Source organism: Neoarius graeffei, chromosome 25, assembly GCF_027579695.1.
Source record: "Neoarius graeffei isolate fNeoGra1 chromosome 25, fNeoGra1.pri, whole genome shotgun sequence".
In the NCBI taxonomy this organism is placed as follows: domain Eukaryota; kingdom Metazoa; phylum Chordata; class Actinopteri; order Siluriformes; family Ariidae; genus Neoarius; species Neoarius graeffei.
In genome coordinates this window covers 46,546,655-46,568,022 of record NC_083593.1, presented here as the reverse complement: position 1 = coordinate 46,568,022, position 21,368 = coordinate 46,546,655, and the positions used below count along the sequence as shown (strand labels likewise).

At 40.2% G+C, this 21,368-nt stretch overlaps 1 protein-coding gene across 1 annotated transcript in view; it reads left to right on the top strand.

Annotated features, from left to right (window-relative positions):
* The window catches only part of bmp1b (bone morphogenetic protein 1b), an 80,776-nt gene extending 60,256 nt beyond the window's left edge, over window positions 1-20,520 (top strand). The window contains exons 17-20 of the mRNA XM_060908594.1: window positions 10,916-11,043; window positions 11,350-11,563; window positions 16,463-16,713; window positions 19,605-20,520. Of these exons, the coding sequence (XP_060764577.1) occupies window positions 10,916-11,043; window positions 11,350-11,563; window positions 16,463-16,713; window positions 19,605-19,739 (728 nt within the window). The 3' untranslated portion in view covers window positions 19,740-20,520. The remainder of the gene's footprint in view (window positions 1-10,915; window positions 11,044-11,349; window positions 11,564-16,462; window positions 16,714-19,604) is intronic.
* Window positions 20,521-21,368: the final 848 nt, after the last annotated feature.

Below are 21,368 nucleotides of genomic sequence, written 5' to 3'. Positions count from 1 at the left end.
ACAAAGAGCGATAACAAAGAAAGAAAAATATCTTGCTTCTCAGAAATAAATCTCAAAATGTTAGGCTATGTGAAACATTTCATCCTTTCACACACGTAATGTCCCAAACAGCAGTGGCACACAGCTTTGCACATTCAGTTTGACAGCCATGGGTCAACTTACAAGAGCACTTTCTTACTTTTCTGGAAAGCGAAGTCATTAATGAAATCATTGAACTCAAGCTGGCGTAGCGTGTGAAGACATGGTGGACAGTGATCATATTGACAATGATGGGTGATTTATGTGACGGGGCAAGGTGGGCTTCCTTACGGGTGGCGAAATGCATCAAAAATGTTATCAATATGATCAAAACTTCTGAAAATATCATTTCATATTTTCCGATCTCGCTACCTCTGAGGCCCCCTAGTGGCCGAGGCCCTGGGCAGCTGACCATGAAGCCCATTAGGATAACGCGTCCTTGATGTCCACATTAACCATTTGTACTGTATGAGTTTAAGACGTGTATTTATAGACATAGTGTGAGCCTTAGCACAGGCTGTTTTCCAATCCCCATCTAAAACTTCTAATTGCAAATCTTCCTTCCATGTATTCAACTTATACTGTGCATTTTCTGATGAATAAGATGTCAGCAACCTGTAAACTTCTGATATGATACCCTTTCTTAAACTGTTCTTTATCATAATTTCCTCCAAGGATGAATGTGGGGGTCTAGTAAATGAATTATTTTGATTTGCTTTAACAAAGCTTCTAAGCTGAAGGTACTTGAAAAAATGTTTCCTGTTGAGGCCAAACTTAAAGCTCAACTCCTCAAAAGACATCATAATATCTGAGTCTGTCAAGTAAAGATCTTGGACCATTTTAAGTCCCTTAGAGTGCCACAATTTAAACGCTGCATCCGATCTCCCTGGTACAAAGAAACAATTACCCCATACTGGACTATATTGAGATAATGTATGCTGTTCCTTTAAGTATTTTTGAACATCATACCATATCTTTAACATATGCTTTACTATTGGGTTTTTAGTTTGTTTCTTTAGTCTTTTTACTGTGTCTGAGTATATGTATGAGGGAAGAGGCAACGCCAGACCATGAGACTCCATTTCAGTCCAATGTGGAGGCTCATTTGCTGAAAAGTAGAGCATAACAGACCTCAGCTGCGCAGCCCAGTAATACCACATTAAGTTTGGACACTTTAAGCCCCCTCTGTCATATGGCAAATATAACAAAGACAAACAAAGTCTTGCCTTCCTATCCTTCCATATAAATCTCGCAAACATATTTGTAGTTTTTGAGAAAAAATCTGGAGGAGGTGGCAGAGGAATATTTTGAAATAGAGTAGCTTCGGCAGTATATTCATTTTTTTTAACATACTTTTTGTTGCTTTTTTTTCACAAAATTGTACAACAACTTACAAAACAGGGCGGCACGGTGGTGTAGTGGTTAGCGCTGTCGCCTCACAGCAAGAAGGTCCTGGGTTCGAGCCCCGGGGCCGGCGAGGGCCTTTCTGTGTGGAGTTTGCATGTTCTCCCCGTGTCCGCGTGGGTTTCCTCCGACTGTTTCCCCCACAGTCCAAAGACATGCAGGTTAGGTTAACTGGTGACTCTAAATTGACCGTAGGTGTGAATGTGAGTGTGAGTGGTTGTCTGTGTCTATGTGTCAGCCCTGTGATGACCTGGCGACTTGTCCAGGGTGTACCCCGCCTTTCGCCCGTAGTCAGCTGGGATAGGCTCCAGCTTGCCTGCGACCCTGTAGAAGGATAAAGCGGCTTGAGATAATGAGATGAGATGAGAACTTACAAAACAATCCCCTCCCACCCCCCACCCTCTAGACAGCAACAAGGGCACAGAAAAGAAAATACAAGATACATAAAGGGGTAAAAAGAAAAACATAAAATTTCAAAATAAATACATAAATGATAAATAAAAAAAAAAAGGTGTGTCCACAGCAACAACAACACAGGAGGACAATGTTATCACACACACACACAAAAAAAGTAAGTCGGGCATCTAGGGTCAGTTGGAATTATGAGGGCGATCTAGGCCTAGTCTGTGACCAAAACTCACTCAGCTCCCCTCTCAGGAGTAGGGAACTTAGATCTTGTGCTAGATAGGTTATAAAAGAGGACCAGATTTTGCGAAACATATCTTCTTTCCCCTTGGCCATAGCCATCAATCTTTCATGTGGGAGATTATTGAAGATTTCCTTGTACCATAGTGTGACTGTAGGTGGGCGTTCTTTAGTGTATATTCATTTTTAAAATATAAATTCTCCCAATTATAGATACTGGTAGTGACATCCATCTATCGATTGATTCATTGATTTCCATCATTAAAGGTTCATAATTAGCTTCAACAATGTTTTCCAATCTTGGCAGAATCTGTACCCCCAAATATTTAAACTGATCCACAACATTAAATTGAATTGGATTCTTTCTTTCATTTGAGTCGAGTAGTAATATAGAAGATTTTGTGTTATTCACCTTATATCCCAAAATATCACCAAATGTTTTAATTAGCTGTAACACAACTGGTATTGTTTTGTTTAAATTTGATATAAATAGAATAACATCATCAGCATATAAGGATATTCTATGTTCTGTTGGCCCCACTGTTATACCACAAAATTGCTGATGTGAACGTACTCCGATTGCGAGAGGTTCAATTGCTAGTATAAACAATAAAGGATATAATGGGCAACCTTGCCGGCACCCTTTACTGATTTTTATTGGTTTTGAAATATTTCTATTTGTCAAGATTTCTGCAGTAGAATTTTTATATAACACCCTAACCCATTTTATGAAATTACTTCCAATTCCAAACCTTTCTAAAACATTGAAAAGATAAGGCCATTCGACCCTATCAAAGGCCTTTTCCACATCTAATGATAAGAGTGCTGCATCTGACATTTCTTTGTTTGTATGAATAATCTTCACTACTCTTCTTACATTGTGAAAACCCTGCCTTCCTGTTATAAATCCATTTTGATCTCTATTAATAATATTTGGCATTAACTTTTGTAAGCGTATTGCCAACAGTTTACATAGTATCTTAAGGTCAGAATTTAACAAACTTATTGGTCTCATGTTTTCACACTTGTTAGGTTTACCTGATTTTGGCAGTAAAGTAATCAAAGCACTATTCATAGAGGGTGGAAAACTGCCTTTCTGAAATGCCTCCAGAAACATTTCCAAAAGTGGTATTAGCAACTTATTTTTGAATTTTTTATATAGCTCGATTGGGAGACCATCTGGTCCTGCCCTTTTTCCTGACTTCATATTATCAATGGCATGCCCTATTTCCTCTGCAATAATTTCCATCTCCAGATCTTTATCATTGTTAGGTAACTTAGGTATAGATAGTTCATCTAGAAAACTATTCAGATTTTGCACGTTGATCTCGTTTTTAGTATCATATAATTCTTTATAGTAGCCTCTAAAGGCATCGTTAATTTCTAAAGGGTCCACTATATATCTTCCCCATTAGATGTAATGGTTGTACCGTAACTGATGTTTTGGTTTCCAGTTGTCTAATCTGCCATGCTAATAATTTACCCGATTTGTCACCGTGTTCAAAGAACGATTGCTTTAGTCTCAGAAGACTAGAGGCAGCTCTAGAAGCAGACAGCTTATCGTATTCAGCCCTCAAAATCAGTAATTCGCTTTCCATTTGTGGATCACTTTTCTCATAAACTTTTTTTCCTGGAGAGTCTTTATTCTATATTCCAATTGTACTCTCTCCTCGTGTGCCTTTTTTGATTTTGAACCTGTATAACTGATATGTCCTCTTAGGAAAGCTTTAAATGCTTCCCACTTTATACTAGCAGAAGTTTGTGTGGTGTTATGTTCAAAAAACTCTTCTATTTGTTTTCCTATATATTTTACAAATTCTTCATCTTGTAACCATGTGTGATGAAAGTGCCATCTAGCTGGGTCTTTTGTCAATTTTTTATCCACATATACACTACCGTTCAAAAGTTTGGGGTCACCCAGACAATTTTGTGTTTTCCATGAAAAGTCACACTTTTATTTACCACCATAAGTTGTAAAATGAATAGAAAATATAGTCAAGACATTTTTCTGGCCATTTTGAGCATTTAATCGACCCCACAAATGTGATGCTCCAGAAACTCAATCTGCTCAAAGGAAGGTCAGTTTTATAGCTTCTCTAAGGTGGGGTTTACATTAGACTGTATCAGCGGATCATCAGATTAACGTTTTTAAAAACGATTAGCGTGCACACAGCAACGCCAATACACGATTCGCGTGCACACAGCAACGCCAATACACGGATACGCTAATCACATTCGGCACGTAAGTTGAGAAATGTGTCAGTGCGGCTCATCGCTTCCTCCTCAGCGGCTGCGCTCCAAATCACTCCGCCCTGGACAGCGAGTGCCCTCTGGAGGGTGCGCACTCCGGCCCTCCGCAGCTCACAGAGCGCGCGAGGTAAGCGCACGAGCAGTGATTCGGGACTGAGCCGCTGTGCGCAAGTCACTTACCACTTGCAAGTGGAAGGATGGCAAGCCTAAAGACAATCATAACTACACAATGGGCAGTATTTGCATCAGTATTTGCAGTATTTTCATACTTTTATACTCTTTAATGAAAGGTGATACAAGGCGGAAGTCCGCGCCGTTTTTCAGCAGTCGCGTCACATGACCAACGCCAGCGAATCAGGAAGGTGGATGTCACAGTGACATTGTCCAATGACGACGCCAGCTAGAGCTCAGCACAGCGTATCCGCGTATTCTCAATGTTTACACAGCACCGGACCAGACACGATCTGGATTGAATATGTGGACCCTGGCGGATTCCCGTTTCCCGGCGTTTCCAGGCGTTTTAATGTAAACGGACAGTGCATCCGCGAAGAAAACGAGACAGATACGGTCTAATGTAAAGTTGGCCTAAAGAGCTAAACTGTTTTCAGCTGTGCTAACATGATTGTACAAGGGTTTTCTAATCATCCATTAACCTTCTGAGGCAATGAGCAAACACATTGTACCATTAGAACACTGGAGTGATAGTTGCTGGAAATGGGACTCTATACACCTATGGAGATATTGCACCAAAAACCAGACATTTGCAGCTAGAATAGTCATTTACCACATTAGCAATGTATAGAGTGTATTTCTGATTAGTTTAAAGTGATCTTCATTGAAAAGAACAGTGCTTTTCTTTCAAAAATAAGGAAATTTCAAAGTGACCCCAAACTTTTGAACGGTAGTGTACTATACAACATGGGGCATGATCTGAGATCACGATATTATCATAGAAGCTGTCATGAATTTTGGATCACAATTGTGAGGAGATTAAAAAATAATCAATATGAGAGTATGACTTGAATGTGTTTGAGTAACAAGAGTAGGTTTTGGCATGTGGTCTCAATTCTCTCCAAATATCTAACAGGCTGTATTCCTTAATAAAGCGATGAATAACTGCTCTACACCTATTATGAGATTGATCTACTCCTGTAGATCTGTCCATACTAGGATTCAAAGTACAGTTAAAATCCCCTGCTATTACATAATGTCCTGCAAGTGTTGAGAGAGTAAGGAACAGATTTACAAAATAACTAGGATCGTCTGTATTAAGGCCATACAAATTTACCAAGTGGCGGCACGGTGGTGTAGTGGTTAGCACTGTCGCCTCACAGCAAGAAGGTCCGGGTTTGAGCCCCGTGAAAGGCGAGGGCCTTTCTGTGTGGAGTTTGCATGTTCTCCCCGTGTCCGCGTGGGTTTCCTCCGGGTGCTCCGGTTTCCCCCACAGTCCAAAGACATGCAGGTTAGGTTAACTGGTGACTCTAAATTGACCGTAGGTGTGAATGTGAGTGTGAATGGTTGTCTGTGTTTATGTGTCAGCCCTGTGATGACCTGGCGACTTGTCCAGGGTGTACCCCGCCTTTCGCCTGTAGTCAGCTGGGATAGGCTCCAGCTTGCCTGCGACCCTGTAGGACAGGATAAAGCGGCTAGAGATAATGAGATGAATGAGAAGTTTTCTGACAATAGAGAGCCCTGGATGATTAAATGCCTTCCAAATGAATCCTTAATTACATTTTTCACTTGAAATGGGACGGTTTTATGAATGAGGGTCATAACTCCTCTGGCCTGGGATGAGAATGATGCTGTATATACACTACCCTGCCATCTCCTCTGTATCCTAATAGTATCCTTTTCTAAGAGATCCGTTTCTTGTAGAAACACTATTTTGGAGTCCATTTGCTTTATTTTATTCATGACCTTATTTTTTCTAATTTGTTGTAGACCTCTGCAGTTCCAAGAAACAAAATTTAAGGTTTACTCCTTGAGACATCTTTAACAAGAGACAATGATGGATTACCTTGCAATATTGAAAAAAAAAAACCTTATGGAGGAGCATAACAAACATGGATTCTTGAACATATATCCAACACACTAAACATGAACTACCTCCCCTTTCCCACTTTCGTGGGAGCCCTCCTGAAAACATCTTGACTCCCAATATCGCTGTCTGTTCCACACTTAATGAGGATCAGTCAAACCACTCCGTTATCCTCTAACCGAAAAAAAAATCTCTACCACTATGTTATAACAATAATTAACACTCATCTGCAACATATGTAGCGTGTTTATTTTTAGTCTATACCCAACAGCGTTTTTTATTTATCAAATATGCCCCACAAATCAAATGCATCCTAAGTTTAATGTGTACGTTCAAAAGCCCAACGTATTTTAGTGTGTGCGTTTTTTTTTTTTTTCTGCAACTGCCTGTGAATCAATGTATGCACTTGATACCAGGGCTCACATTACAGCCTCATCATGAAGTGGAGACTTATGCACTATGAATAATATATTGTTAACTGAAATTACCTTCAAAATACTAATACGCCTTCAGAACACAGGTTAAGCTGAATCTGTGATGGTGATTTTCAGCACCATAATTCAGGTATTATATTACTGTAGGTACAGCCACCCTTTTAGAACTACAGATCCCATCAACCAACTTCCGCGATGACCTACGTCACGCCTGGGCGGGATTACCTATGTCACTTCCTCCATGACTCTATAAGTGACCCGGAAACTTCCAGTTCGGTCTCTTTGGCGCTGTGAACCTCGTGGGTCACACAGACATAAAGAGCCCCCCCCACCACCACCGGACCGTCCGAAACCACGACTTCTGCCTGGCAAGAAAGAAGATTCAGCGCGCTTTCGTTTACCACTGGCCACGGTAAAACTACTTAAATCGCGCCATCTCACTCATTTTGAGTTACAACCGGTTTTTATTTGTTCATTATAATAATAATGTTATAATAATGTTACGACTGCAGCCCAAAGCAGTTAATTAAAAGTTGGAAGCGACCGGATTCCTTCTGACTTAATCGCTGTGCACATTGATTAAGCAGAGACTCTTTCTCATGAACGACGAAGCGTCGGACCAAGAATTCTCTGCTTTCTGCAGAAGCCTCCACGAGCTCTGTGAACTCCAGAAATTTTGGGACATCCCTGCATAATCTTGCATAGAAGCAAGATACTGGAAGTAAGACTGCCATTTTGGGCAAATTAGTCTTAGGAATTAGCTTTACGAAGCAGTGTGAATTTAAACTCAGGAACTGTTTAATTATGCATACTGATCTTGTGTTCTATATTGTTCTCTCAGTTGTTTAATAGATAGCAAAAAGCATGCAACAGCCTATCCTTTCTAACACCTTTAATTTCATTATTACACATATTTTGACATCAAGATTTCAGTGGATTTAGTAATGTTATAAGCTAGTGGAATTAGCTACCATGGCTAATTCCTTTGTCTCATTAGCAACCAAGGCTAATTCTTTTGTCTCAAGCCACGTGGTGACCCCCCTTTTTGTCCTTAGGCCACGAGGCGATACACACACACACACACACACACACACGCGCGCGCTCCCACACACACACACACACACACACACGCGCGCGCTCCCACACACACACATACATACACACGCTACCACACACACACACACACACACACACACACACACACACACATATACCTCACTGTTTTTGCTGCTGACTTATTGAATGTATTTTAAACTACTATTACCCATTTTTTATCATTTTTATAATAAATTTAATTAATTTGTAAACTGTGTCTGTGTTGCTACTATATACTGGAAGTCACACAATCTCAAAGAACTCCAAATTGCCTTCAGTGTGCTATTGGCTGTAATGTTTATGTACTACGGTAAGTAATATATATTATTGCTGCATCAGTAGTGGCCATAATAATTTGGAATATACCATAATCTAGGTATTTGGTAATTTATTATTAAACACCAAAATTAATGGTATTATTAATGAGACTGACTCAGTGAAACTGATTCAATGGTATGATTCAATGAGACTGATTTAATGAGACTGATTCGAGACTGATTTAATGAGATTGATCACTTAAGACCAATAGCACCCACATTACCGTATTCAAATGATCAACCATTTGATTTTAACTCCCGCCGGTGTCCTCCTGGATCTTCCTGACAAACTCTCGGGCTTCTGCTGGTGTTTGAAAAGTATAAGTCCGGTCTTTATGTGTTATCCGCAGTCTGGCGGGGTGAATCACTCCATGTCGGATCCCCAAGTTGCGCAGCTCCTGGCGGATTGGGTCGAAGTTCTTCCTCAGCTGGTGTATCCCCGTAGCCAAGTCAGTGTAAAACCGTACTTGCTGTTCCTTGTAGCAGATGTCCCTTTTAGCCCTTGCAGCTTCCATAACTGCCTGCTTGTCCTTGTAGTTAAGAAACTTCATTATAAGTGTTCTCGGTGGCACCTTTGGGTCCCTCGCTGGCCGGATTCGGTGTGCCCGTTCAGTATTAGCCGCAGCATCCAGTACTTCCGGGATCCACTTCTCCTCCAAAAAGGAGCATGGGTCCCGTCCCTCGGCGCCCTCCGGCAGACCCACCAGTCTCAAGTTATTTAAGCAGGATCTGGTTTCCAAGTCCAAAAACTTGTTCTCCAAAGTTTTATTTTTTGACTCCAGTGTGTGGACTTTGGCCTGCAAACCAACTACGTTGTCCTCGGTGGTTGATAGCCACAGCTCGGTCTGCGACACTCGCTCTGTGCACTCATTTATCTCCCTCCTCATATTTTCTATCGCCGCCATAACTCCATCAAATCTTGACGTCAACTCAGTTTTCATGGAGCTTATAGCAGCCAGCACCGCTTCCGCCGTCACCCCTCTGAGTGTCTCTCCTTTGCTAGCCTCATCCTCCGCCATGTCCTCATCAGCTTTCCGTGCATCACCACTAACACGGTAGTCAGGTAGCTTCGGCTGCTTTGACGGTTTGCTTTTTCCTTTACTTACATTGGCAGCCTTCGGCATTACAATATCCACGCTCACCTTATATTACCAAGTTATGTTATAATTGCGAGTATTTTTAGTAGAAATGTTAGTGGCTACGGCAGAGCGGCGCGAAGCATGTCTCCCTAGGTGGCCGCCATACCCGGAAGTCAATAAATAGAATTTTGATAATAAAAAATTTGCTTTCAGTTCTCCTTTAATCCAATACACTGTAGTCCAGCATGCTTACGTAGGGCACAGTTTACCTTTAAATGAAAATTTTCCTTTATGATGAAGGTCTGATTAAGCTGCTACAGTTGCTGAACTGTATGTCTGATGTCTCCGAGTCAAGGAAGGTTGAACTAATACAGTGAAAATAAATGAAATGAAAGAGATACTGTAGCAGTAAAATGTGATGGTGTTAAATTATAGTGCTTCATTAGATATTCTTCACACATATTTACAAGCAGCTTACTATTAGAGCTGGGACTTCAGCTCAGACAAAACTTAGCCAAATACACCAAAAAAAAAAAACACAGGGCAAAGGATTTTGCAAGGGATTAGCAGCAGGATACCAGGTTGCTCCGTTGTGTGTCGCTGTCGATGTTGATTTTAAAAGTAATGAAGTAAATTACAAAGGGAGATAAATACTTAAGTCTGAGTGAAAAATACTGTAGCGAGCGTGCGGCGTGGAAGAAGAGCTTGGAGACAGAAATCTTAGTTTCTCGGTCGTTAGCCTGTGCTGCTTGTTCTTGATAGCACTGGCTTAACTGCTTTTTTACCATTCGCTAACACTACTGATGAACGCTACACCGGCTGGAAGGTCACTTCACTGCTGTGCTGACTCGTGGTTAAGCTAGCATTGGCCTTCGAGAATGCTGATATGAAGAGAGTTTGTATGTAAAATAATAATATTGACTGGCTTTTGTTTGTGGTTTATCAGATACTGTATATTCCATTCAGCTAGCATGATATTGAACTCGTCTTCGACTCGTTCAATATCATGCGAGGTTATCATTCACCAACATTCACTGAGCCTGAGGCGGATAATTGTTTTAGTGTAAATACACAGGTGACTATTAAAAAAAATTTTATTAACAAAAATGATCATTTAATTCATACTTCAAAAGCGGCATGAAAGTGTAATAAAGGCACAGCACAGACTTGTCATTTATCTATGCCTATTCACGTAAAATATTTTGTTTTGAAATCGATAAAATAAATCACAATTCCACCTTACCTTTGAATAGTTTTAGACCAAACTTCGTAGCATCTTTAGTGCTTTTAGGAACAGCATTTTCTTTCATCATTTGCAATTTTTCCTCACTTACGGTGACTGCCTGATTGGCCGCCATTTTGCCGAGTCACTTGAGATGATTACTGAGAAATAGTCTGAATTTCTCGACCACTCAGCATGCATGATTTTCGATAATCACCTGCGTATTTATACTAATATCACATGACAGTTTTATATGAGGGGGATATTCTTGTTTTTGTTTATTAAACTGTCAGACTGACATCCACCATTTAAACCTTCGTTCAGATGGACAGTTCATTTTGTCATTTCTGAATTGAGATGAAATATTTTGCTGAAAGTTTTTTTTTTTTTTTTGTGTGTGTTGGTATGTTCAGCTGATTGTGACCATGTGATCACCAGCATTCCTGTATCCATTCTGAGTCCCAACTGGCCAGATAAATATCCCAATAAGAAGGTGTGTACTTGGGCCCTAACCACTACACCAGGTCATCGAATCAAACTAGTAAGTCCATGTTTCCTGTTTATTTTTCTACTAGTGTTGTTATTCCTAATGGAGCATCCTGACACCCCTTGGCCCTTCCACACACCTTCACCATCTTCAACCTGTTTCTGCCACAGACTGAACAAAAACTTAGTCTCTTCTGTCAGGTAGTTTTTGAATATGAAGTGGCTCATTTTTTTTTCCAGCAGTTAAACAGGAAGTATTGTGATGAAGTAGTTAGTAAGCCATAGTTAACATTAACAGATATTGAAAATATAGTCGAGCGTCCAAGCACCATTTCATTATATATCGCTTTCCCTCTTTTAGGCCTTTAATGAGATCGACATGGAGAGCCAACTTGAATGTTCCTACGATCATCTGGATGTTTATAATGGCCCCAACAATGCATCACCAAGTTTGGGACGCTTTTGTGGAAGTAAAGAACCACCACCTGTTATTTCCAGCACCAACAAGATGTTTCTACAATTTTTCTCTGATAATTCCGTGCAGAAACGGGGTTTTGAGGCTTCTTTTACAACAGGTAGCTAACAGCAAGTAGTCTGTTGAACAAGATTTGCTATGTTAAACACTGGTTGAAGTACAACCACTGGGGGGTAGATACAGTACATTGAGGCAGGTACTTTTCTGTGCCAGCTGTCTCAATTTCTAATGCCGTTGGGTAATGCAGAAGAAAGGCTTTAGCCACTGCTAGGAAAGCAAATATTTTATTGCTTTGCTAAGTCAATGAACCTTTTTTTTTTCAGTTTAAGATCTTTTTTTTTTTGGAAAATGACTTTGTATTTCTTATACACTACCGTTCAAAAGTTTGGGGTCACCCAGACAATTTTGTGTTTTCCATGAAAAGTCACACTTTTATTTACCACCATAAGTTGTAAAATGAATAGAAAATATAGTCAAGACATTTTTCTGGCCATTTTGAGCATTTAATCGACCCCACAAATGTGATGCTCCAGAAACTCAATCTGCTCAAAGGAAGGTCAGTTTTATAGCTTCTCTAAAGAGCTCAACTGTTTTCAGCTGTGCTAACATGATTGTACAAGGGTTTTCTAATCATCCATTAGCCTTCTGAGACAATGAGCAAACACATTGTACCATTAGAACACTGGAGTGATAGTTGCTGGAAATGGGCCTCTATACACCTATGGAGATATTGCACCAAAAACCAGACATTTAGTAGAATTTAGCTAGAATAGTCATTTACCACATTAGCAATGTATAGAGTGTATTTCTGATTAGTTTAAAGTGATCTTCATTGAAAAGAACAGTGCTTTTCTTTCAAAAATAAGGAAATTTCAAAGTGACCCCAAACTTTTGAACGGTAGTGTACATGGTGCACTGCACTCCATTTGCCGTTTTTAGCTCATTCAGCCGCAGGCCAGACAGGATGAGTTTATGTCATCATGCGTCATCTGTTGTCCATCTGTCGTCCATTGTCATCGTCCGTCCACAAGTTACAAAAATTGCTACTCCTCCTACAAGATTGATCAGATTTCAATCAAACTCGCATACAATGTCCCCCAGGTGGGTGTGCATAAAAGTTGTGAAGATGGTGGCGCCACCTGTCATATTTATGATTTTATGAGCGTCTGAAATTTTTGGGTGACTCATCACATTAAACGCTACTTTTCGTAAACTGCTACGATGTTTTCACTGAAACTCACACAGAAGACTCTAAAGACATGTACTAATAAGAATTGTTCACCAGGTGTCACCACTTACCATGGATGCGGCAACACAGGGGTCATGTGCAATTTCACAAAAATCGCTACTCCTTCTACAGGGGTGATCAGATTTTGATCAAACTCGTATGGAATATTCTCCAGGTTGGTACAGTGGGGCAAAAAAGTATTTAGTCAGTCACCAATTGTGCAAGTTCTCCCACTTAAAAAGATGAGAGAGGCCTGTAATTTTCATCATAGGTATATCTCAACTATGAGAGACAAAATGAGAAAAAAAAATCCAGAAAATCACATTGTCTGATTTTTAAAGAATTTATTTGCAAATTATGGTGGAAAATAAGTATTTGGTCAATAACAAAAGTTCATCTCAATACTTTATCTACCCTTTGTTGGCAATGACAGAGGTCAAATGTTTTCTGTAAGTCTTCACAAGGTTTTCTCACACTGTTGCTGGTATTTTGGCCCATTCCTCCATGCAGATCTCCTCTAGAGCAGTGATGTTTTGGGGCTGTCGCTGGGCAACACGGACTTTCAACTCCCTCCAAAGATTTTCTATGGGGTTGAGATCTGGAGACTGGCTAGGCCACTCCAGGACCTTGAAATGCTTCTTACGAAGCCACTCCTTCGTTGCCCGGGCGGTGTGTTTGGGATCATTGTCATGCTGAAAGACCCAGCCACATTTCATCTTCAATGCCCTTGCTGATGGAAGGAGGTTTTCACTCAAAATCTCACGATACATGGCCCCATTCATTCTTTCCTTTACACGGATCAGTCGTCCTGGTCCCTTTGCAGAAAAACAGCCCCAAAGCATGATGTTTCCACCCCCATGCTTCACAGTAGGTATGGTGTTCTTTGGATGCAACTCAGCATTCTTTCTCCTCCAAACACGACAAGTTGAGTTTTTACCAAAAAGTTCTATTTTGGTTTCATCTGACCATATGACATTCTCCCAATCCTCTTCTGGATCATCCAAATGCTCTCTAGCAAACTTCAGACAGGCCTGGACATGTACTGGCTTAAGCAGGGGAACACGTCTGGCACTGCAGGATTTGAGTCCCTGGCGGCGTAGTGTGTTACTGATGGTAGCCTTTGTTACTTTGGTTCCAGCTCTCTGCAGGTCATTCACTAGGTCCCCCGTGTGGTTCTGGGATTTTTGCTCACCGTTCTTGTGATCATTTTGACCCCACGGGGTGAGATCTTGCATGGAGCCCCAGATCGAAGGAGATTATCAGTGGTCTTGTATGTCTTCCATTTTCTAATAATTGCTCCCACAGTTGATTTCTTCACACCAAGCTGCTTACCTATTGCAGATTCAGTCTTCCCAGCCTGGTGCAGGTCTACAATTTTTTTTTTCTGGTGTCCTTTGACAGCTCTTTGGTCTTGGCCATAGTGGAGTTTGGAGTGTGACTGTTTGAGGTTGTGGACAGGTGTCTTTTATACTGATAACGAGTTCAAACAGGTGCCATTAATACAGGTAACGAGTGGAGGACAGAGGAGCCTCTTAAAGAAGTTGTTACAGGTCTTTGAGAGCCAGAAATCTTGCTTGTTTGTAGGTGACCAAATACTTATTTTACAGAGGAATTTACCAATTAATTAATTAATTAAAAATCCTACAATGTGATTTCCTGGATTCTTTCCCCCCATTCTGTCTCTCATAGTTGAGGTATACCTATGATGAAAATTACAGGCCTCTCTCATCTTTTTAAGTGGGAGAACTTGCACAATTGGTGGCTGACTAAATACTTTTTTGCCCCACTGTATATATAAAAGTTGTCAAGATGGTGGCACCACCCGTCATATTTAACATTTTATGGGCGTCTGAAAATTTTGGGTGACTCATCACATTAAACACTACTGTTCATAAACTGCTAGGATGTTTTCACTGAAATTCACCCTGAAGACTCTAAAGACATGTACCAACAAGAATTGTTCACCAAGTGGTGCCACTTACCATGGATGCAGCTACACAGGGGTCGTGTACAATTTCACAAAAATCCCTACTTCTCCTGCAGGATTGATCAGATTTCAAACTCTCACACAACACGACCCCTGTGTCCCCCCATTCTGTCTCTCATAGTTGAGGTATACCTATGATGAAAATTACAGGCCTCTCTCATCTTTTTAAGTGGGAGAACTTGCACAATTCTGTCCATTCTGCCCATTCTGTCTCTCATAGTTGAGGTATACCTATGATGAAAATTACAGGCCTCTCTCATCTTTTTAAGTGGGAGAACTTGCACAATTGGTGGCTGACTAAATACTTTTTTGCCCCACTGTATATATAAAAGTTGTCAAGATGGTGGCACCACCCGTCATATTTAACATTTTATGGGCGTCTGAAAATTTTGGGTGACTCATCACATTAAACACTACTGTTCAGAAACTGCTAGGATGTTTTCACTGAAATTCACCCTGAAGACTCTAAAGACATGTACCAACAAGAATTGTTCACCAAGTGGTGCCACTTACCATGGATGCGGCTACACAGGGGTCGTGTACAATTTCACAAAAATCCCTACTTCTCCTGCAGGATTGATCAGATTTCAAACTCTCACACAACACGACCCCTGTGTCCCCCCATTCTGTCTCTCATAGTTGAGGTATACCTATGATGAAAATTACAGGCCTCTCTCATCTTTTTAAGTGGGAGAACTTGCACAATTGGTGGCTGACTAAATACTTTTTTGCCCCACTGTATGTATAAAAGTTGTCAAGATGGTGGCACCACCTGTCATATTTAACATTTTATGGGCGTCTGAAAATTTTGGGTGACTCGTCACATTAAACACTACTGTTCATAAACTGCTAGGATGTTTTCACTGAAATTCACCCCTAAGACTCTAAAGACATGTACCAACAAGAATTGTTCACCAAGTGGTGCCACTTACCATGGATGCGGCTACACAGGGGTCGTGTACAATTTCACAAAAATCCCTACTTCTCCTGCAGGATTGATCAGATTTCAAATTCTCACACAACAACAGCAGCCGGTATGAGAGCCAGCCTCATTGAGGCTATTTTTTTAATGACTCATTGTTGTCTTCTTTAAAAAAACAAAACAGACTTATTCCACAAAGTGGTTGATTAAGGTAACGAATCCCAGTGATTATATCAAGTTTCACTGATGAACGATTCCACGATGGCTATCGTAGTGCCAAATGAAAAATCATGGAATTGACAAAAATGATAAGACTGAAAGATACTGAAAGGATGTGTGACAGGAAAGTCCAAATATGAAAAATAACATACTGAATGCTATGCTGAAATGCTAATTGATATCTTATTATTTTTTTTAATAAGCTGTGCCACAAATTATTATACTGAGGCCACAAGTTAATATTCTGAAACCACAAACTAAATATCTTCTGGGCATGAATTATTACATCCCACATGTAATATGTTTTGGTAACATCATACGAACACATGGCCTTCATTAAATATTTGGCACAAACTGGTGAAACAGACCTTTACTTGGCAGCTCGATAGAATTGTGCAATAGACTGAAAGTTTTTTTTTTTTCTTTTCCCCATTGTCTTTATTTTAAGTTAACAGACTGGTGTTTCAAATGTATGCTTCTTCTGGCTCATTCAGAAAAGCTTACAATTTAGTAGATAATAAAAATAATACCTTGTGTCTGTTGCCTTTCTACACCCAAAAACATTTTAGAGGAACGAAATACAATATCGAGCATTATTTTATAGAAACTTGTCCTTTTTTCATCTTTTTTTAAAATCCTGCAGAGTGTGGTGGAGCTCTGAAGGCTGAGGTGGAACCTGGAGATCTGTACTCTCATGCTCAGTTTGGTGATAATAATTACAGCGCAGCCGAGGAGTGTGAGTGGGTAATTTCAGCTGAAAAAGGATTTGGAGTTAAGCTCATCTTCAACATCTTTGATCTGGAGAATGAGGCAGAGTGCACATATGATTACTTGGAGCTGTTTGATGGAACTGACACTAAAGCACCACGCCTTGGGCGATACTGTGGATCCGGGGTAAGGCTTTTATTAATCTGTCTTCCTAAAATTCCCCAGATATCCTTATGTTTATCTCTATTAAAAAACACCATCATGCCCAAAATACCCTTAAAATATTAGTTCTGCTATAAACCTGCCTCAACAATCAGTTAATCTCACAAAATGTCATGGAAATATTCTTCAAAAGCATAATCTCCCAATAAGTTTGCCAATAATCTCCATCTCCCTAATATCCCTAATTATTTATTAACTTCCACATCTGAAAAGATGTCAGTCTCCCTAAACATCTACTAAAAGACACCATTTTAACAACAGCCATATATACACAGGTACACACACATACAGTGGTATGCAAAAGTTTGGGCACCCCTGGTCAAAATTGCTGTTACTATGAACAGTTAAGCAAGTTGAAGATGAAATGATCTCCAAAAGGCCTAAAGTTAAAGATGACTCTTTCATTTTATATTTTAAGCAAAACCAATTTTTTTATTTTCATCTTTTACATTTTCAAAATGACAAAAAAGAAAAAGGGCCCGAAGCAAAAGTTTGGGCACCCTGCATGGTTAGTACCTAGTAACACCCCCTTTGGCAAGTATCACAGCTTGTAAACACTTTTTGTAGCCAGCTAATAATCTTTCAGTTCTTACCTGGGGGATTTTCACACATTCGTCCTTGCAAAAGGCTTCCAGTTCTACAAGTTTCTTGGGCTGTCTTGCATGCACTGCTCTTTTGAGATCTATCCACAGATTTTCAATGATGTTTAGGTCAGGGGACTGTGAGGGCCAGGGCAAAACCTTCAGCTTGTACCGCTTGAGGTATTCCATTTTAGATTTTGAGGTGTGTTTTGGATCATCGTCTTATTGTAGGACCCGTCCTCTTTTTAACTTCAACTTTTTTACAGATGGTGTAATGTTTGCTTCCAGAATTTGCTGGTATTTATTCGAATCCATGCGTCCCTCGACCAATGAAATGTGCCCTGTGCCACTGGCTGCAACACAACCCCAAAGCATGATCGATCCACACCCATGCTTCAGAGTTGGAGAGGTGTTCTTTTCCTGGAATTTGGCACCCTTTTTTCTCCAAACATACCTTTGCACATTGTGGCCAAAAATTCTATTTTGATTTCATCAGTAGGCGGCACGGTGGTGTAGTGGTTAGCGCTGTCGCCTTACAGTAAGAAGGTTCGGGTTCGAGCCCCGTGGCCAGCGTCGGCCTTTCTGTGTGGAATTTGCATGTTCTCCCCGTGTCCGCATGGGTTTCCTCCGGGTGCTCCGGTTTCCCCCACAGTCCAAAGACATGCAGGTTAGGCTAACTGGTGACTCTAAATTGACCGTAGGTGTGAATGTGAGTGTGAATGGTTGTCTGTGTCTATGTGTCAGCCCTGTGATGACCTGGCGCCTTGTCCAGGGTGTACCCCGCCTTTCGCCCGTAGTCAGCTGGGATAGGCTCCAGCTTGCCTGTGACCCTGTAGAACAGGATAAAGCGGCTAGAGATGATGAGATGAGATTTCATCAGTCCACAGGACTTGTTTCCAAAATGCATCAGGCTTATTTAGATGTTCATTTGCAAACTTCAGACACTGAATTTTGTGGCTAGGATGCAGGAAAGGTTTTCTTCTGATGACTCCCCCATGAAGGTCATATTTGTTCAGGTGTCGCTGCATAGTAGAACAGTGCACCACCACTCCAGGGTCTGCTAAATCTTTCTGAAGGTCTTTGGCAGTCAAACAGGGGTTTTTATTTGCCTTTCTAGCAATACAACCAGCAGTTCTTTCAGAAAGTTTTCTTCATCTTCCAGACCTCACCTTGATCTCCACTGTTTCTGTTAACTGCCATTTCTTAAGAACATTACAATCTGAGGAAACAGCTACCTGAAAACACTTTGCTACGTTCTTGTAGCCTTCTCCTGCTTTGTGAGCGTCAATTATTTTATTTTTCAGAATGCGAGGGAGTTGCTTAGAGGAGCCCATGGCTGTTGATTTTAGGGACAAGTTTGAGGAGTCAGAGAATTTATACAGCTTTGAAATCTGCATCATCTGACCTTTCCTAACGAAGAATTTGAACAAGCCACAGCTCAATAAGCTAATTAAGGTCTGGAACCTTGGTAAAAGTTACCTGAGCACTCAAATGTATTGGGGTGCCCAAACTTTCACATGGTGTTCCTTTTCTTTTTTCACTCTCCAATTGTACAAAACAAAAATAATACACAAATCTTGCAGAAAACGCTGAAAAGAAATGTGTTGTCTTTACCTTTATGCCTTTTGGTGATCAGTTCATCTTCTGCTCACTTAACTATTCACAGTAACAGACATTTTCAGTAAGGGTGCCCAAACTTTTGCATGCCACTGTATATATAAAACACACCCCGGCCACTTTAATAGGAACTTGTTCCTGATTCTAAGATGCCTGTTCTTGGCTGCAGGAGTGGAACCCAATGTGTTGTTCTGCTGTTGCATGCTGAGATGCTTTTCTGTTCACCATGGTTGTAAAGAGTTGCTATGAGTTACTATATTCTTCCTGGCAGCTCGAACCAATCTGTCCATTTTCCTCTGACCTCTCTTATCAACAAGATGCTTGTTTCCACCCACAGAACCGTCCCTCATTCACTCATTGTTTTTTGTTTGTTTCGGGAATACTCAAACCAGTCCATCTGGCTCAAACCAACACCCATACCACAGTGAAAGGAAGTCACACTTTGAGATCACAATTTTTTCCATTCTGATGTTTGAAGTGAACATTAACTGAAGCTTTTGATTTGTATCCGCATGATTTTATGCATTGTGCTTCACAGCAGGTGGATAGGTCTTCCTAATAAAGTGGCGTGTGTGTGTGTGTGTGTGTGTGTGTGCATGTATTTTATATTATTATGTATATAATTTAAAAAATTAATTAATTTTTTTATCACTGCAGCCTCCAGATGAAATTTACTCAGCCGGGGATGCCATTGTCCTCAAATTCCACACAGATGATACAATCAGTAAAAAAGGATTTCACATCCAATACACCAGCACCAAATTTCAAGACACATTTCACTCCAGTAAATGACTCGGGATAGCTTTCTGGGGCTTTTTCCTCCCATGAACCGGCTGGCGATAAACTTTAGTCAGGTTTTTTTTTTCCTCCTCTATGGAAATCTTCCTTCATACCTGACCAAGTGACCAAATCTGAATCAGGATGTTTTATTTGCCAACAAGAAGGTGTACAAATAAGTTTTTTGTAAAGTTGTCATCAAACATTTTTAAAAATCTGATCTCAGTAAATGAGAATGTGTCACAAAAGGATTAGTTAAAAATTAGGTACCTGAATCAGCAGGACATGTTTAATAAGTGATTTAAGCTTATAGTCTCCAAACTGCATACCGGAACCATTACACACTTGTGTCAAACTGTTGTGTCATGATGATCAGTGTCTTAAACAGAATTTCAGACACTGTGTGACAGTGTTATCTATAGATAAAAGGACAAAAGTATGACACGGAGCTCAAAACAATCATATTGTTCATCTTGTTCTTCCTCAGCACATAGCTTAGTGTCACTCAGCACCAATATCAGATTCAGGTAGCAGACAGATGCTAACATACAGCATTTTGATCATTTGATTTGTGTATTAAAAGTATAATTTGAATAAATTTTGCTGCTGAACAGTTACAGTACCTGAGCCAAACAATGCCTTTTTGAGCCAAAAAATGTCACATGCCAAAAAACAAAAACCTCATTTCAGGTACCAGACGTATCTTAGTTCAGTACAGCCTCTGTTGCCCCAGTACTTTTTTATTCGTCTATTTATGTGCCCTTTGGCTCTTGTAGAAAGACTTATAGGAAAATAAATATAGAGTTTTATCATTAAAATGGAAAAATGGTTGGAACTGCAATGATTTAAAAGGATTAATAAACATTTTTCAAGATGGTGTCTGTCTTCATATTTCTTATTTCTTCATTTATTCTGTCACAATCAGGGTTTAGTTAAGTGAATTGCATTCTTTAGACTCTCGTTTCCCTTCAGGCACTTAGACATGTTGTATGCACCTCTTTGATCAGACTTCTGAAGCTTTGAGAACAGAGCTGAAGTAACTGCTTTGGGATCCTGGTCAAATAGACCGTTTGTGCCCCTTACTATTCAATGGGGGTACTATAGATGTACAGTAGTGCTTGAAAGTTTGTGAACCCTGAAGAATTTTCTATATTTCTGCATAAATATGACCTAAAACATCATCAGATTTTCACACAAGTCCTAAAAGTAGATAAAGAGAACCCAGTTAAACAAATGAGACAAAAAAAATATTAGACTTGGTGATTTATTTATTGAGGAAAATGATCCAATATTACATATCTGTGAGTGGCAAAAGTATGTGAACCTCTAGGATTAGCAGTTAATTTGAAGGTGAAATTAGAGTCAGGTGTTTTCAATCAATGGGATGACAATTGGGTGCGAGTGGGCACCCTGTTTTATTTAAAGAACAGGGATCTATCAAAGTCTGATCTTCACAACACATGTTTGTGGAAGTGTATCATGCCACGAACAAAGGAGATTTCTGAGGACCTCAGAAAAAGCGTTGTTGATGCTTATCAGGCTGGAAAAGGTTACAAAACCATCTCTAAAGAGTTTGGACTCCACCAAACCACAGTCAGACAGATTGTGTACAAATGGAGGAAATTCAAGACCATTGTTACCCTC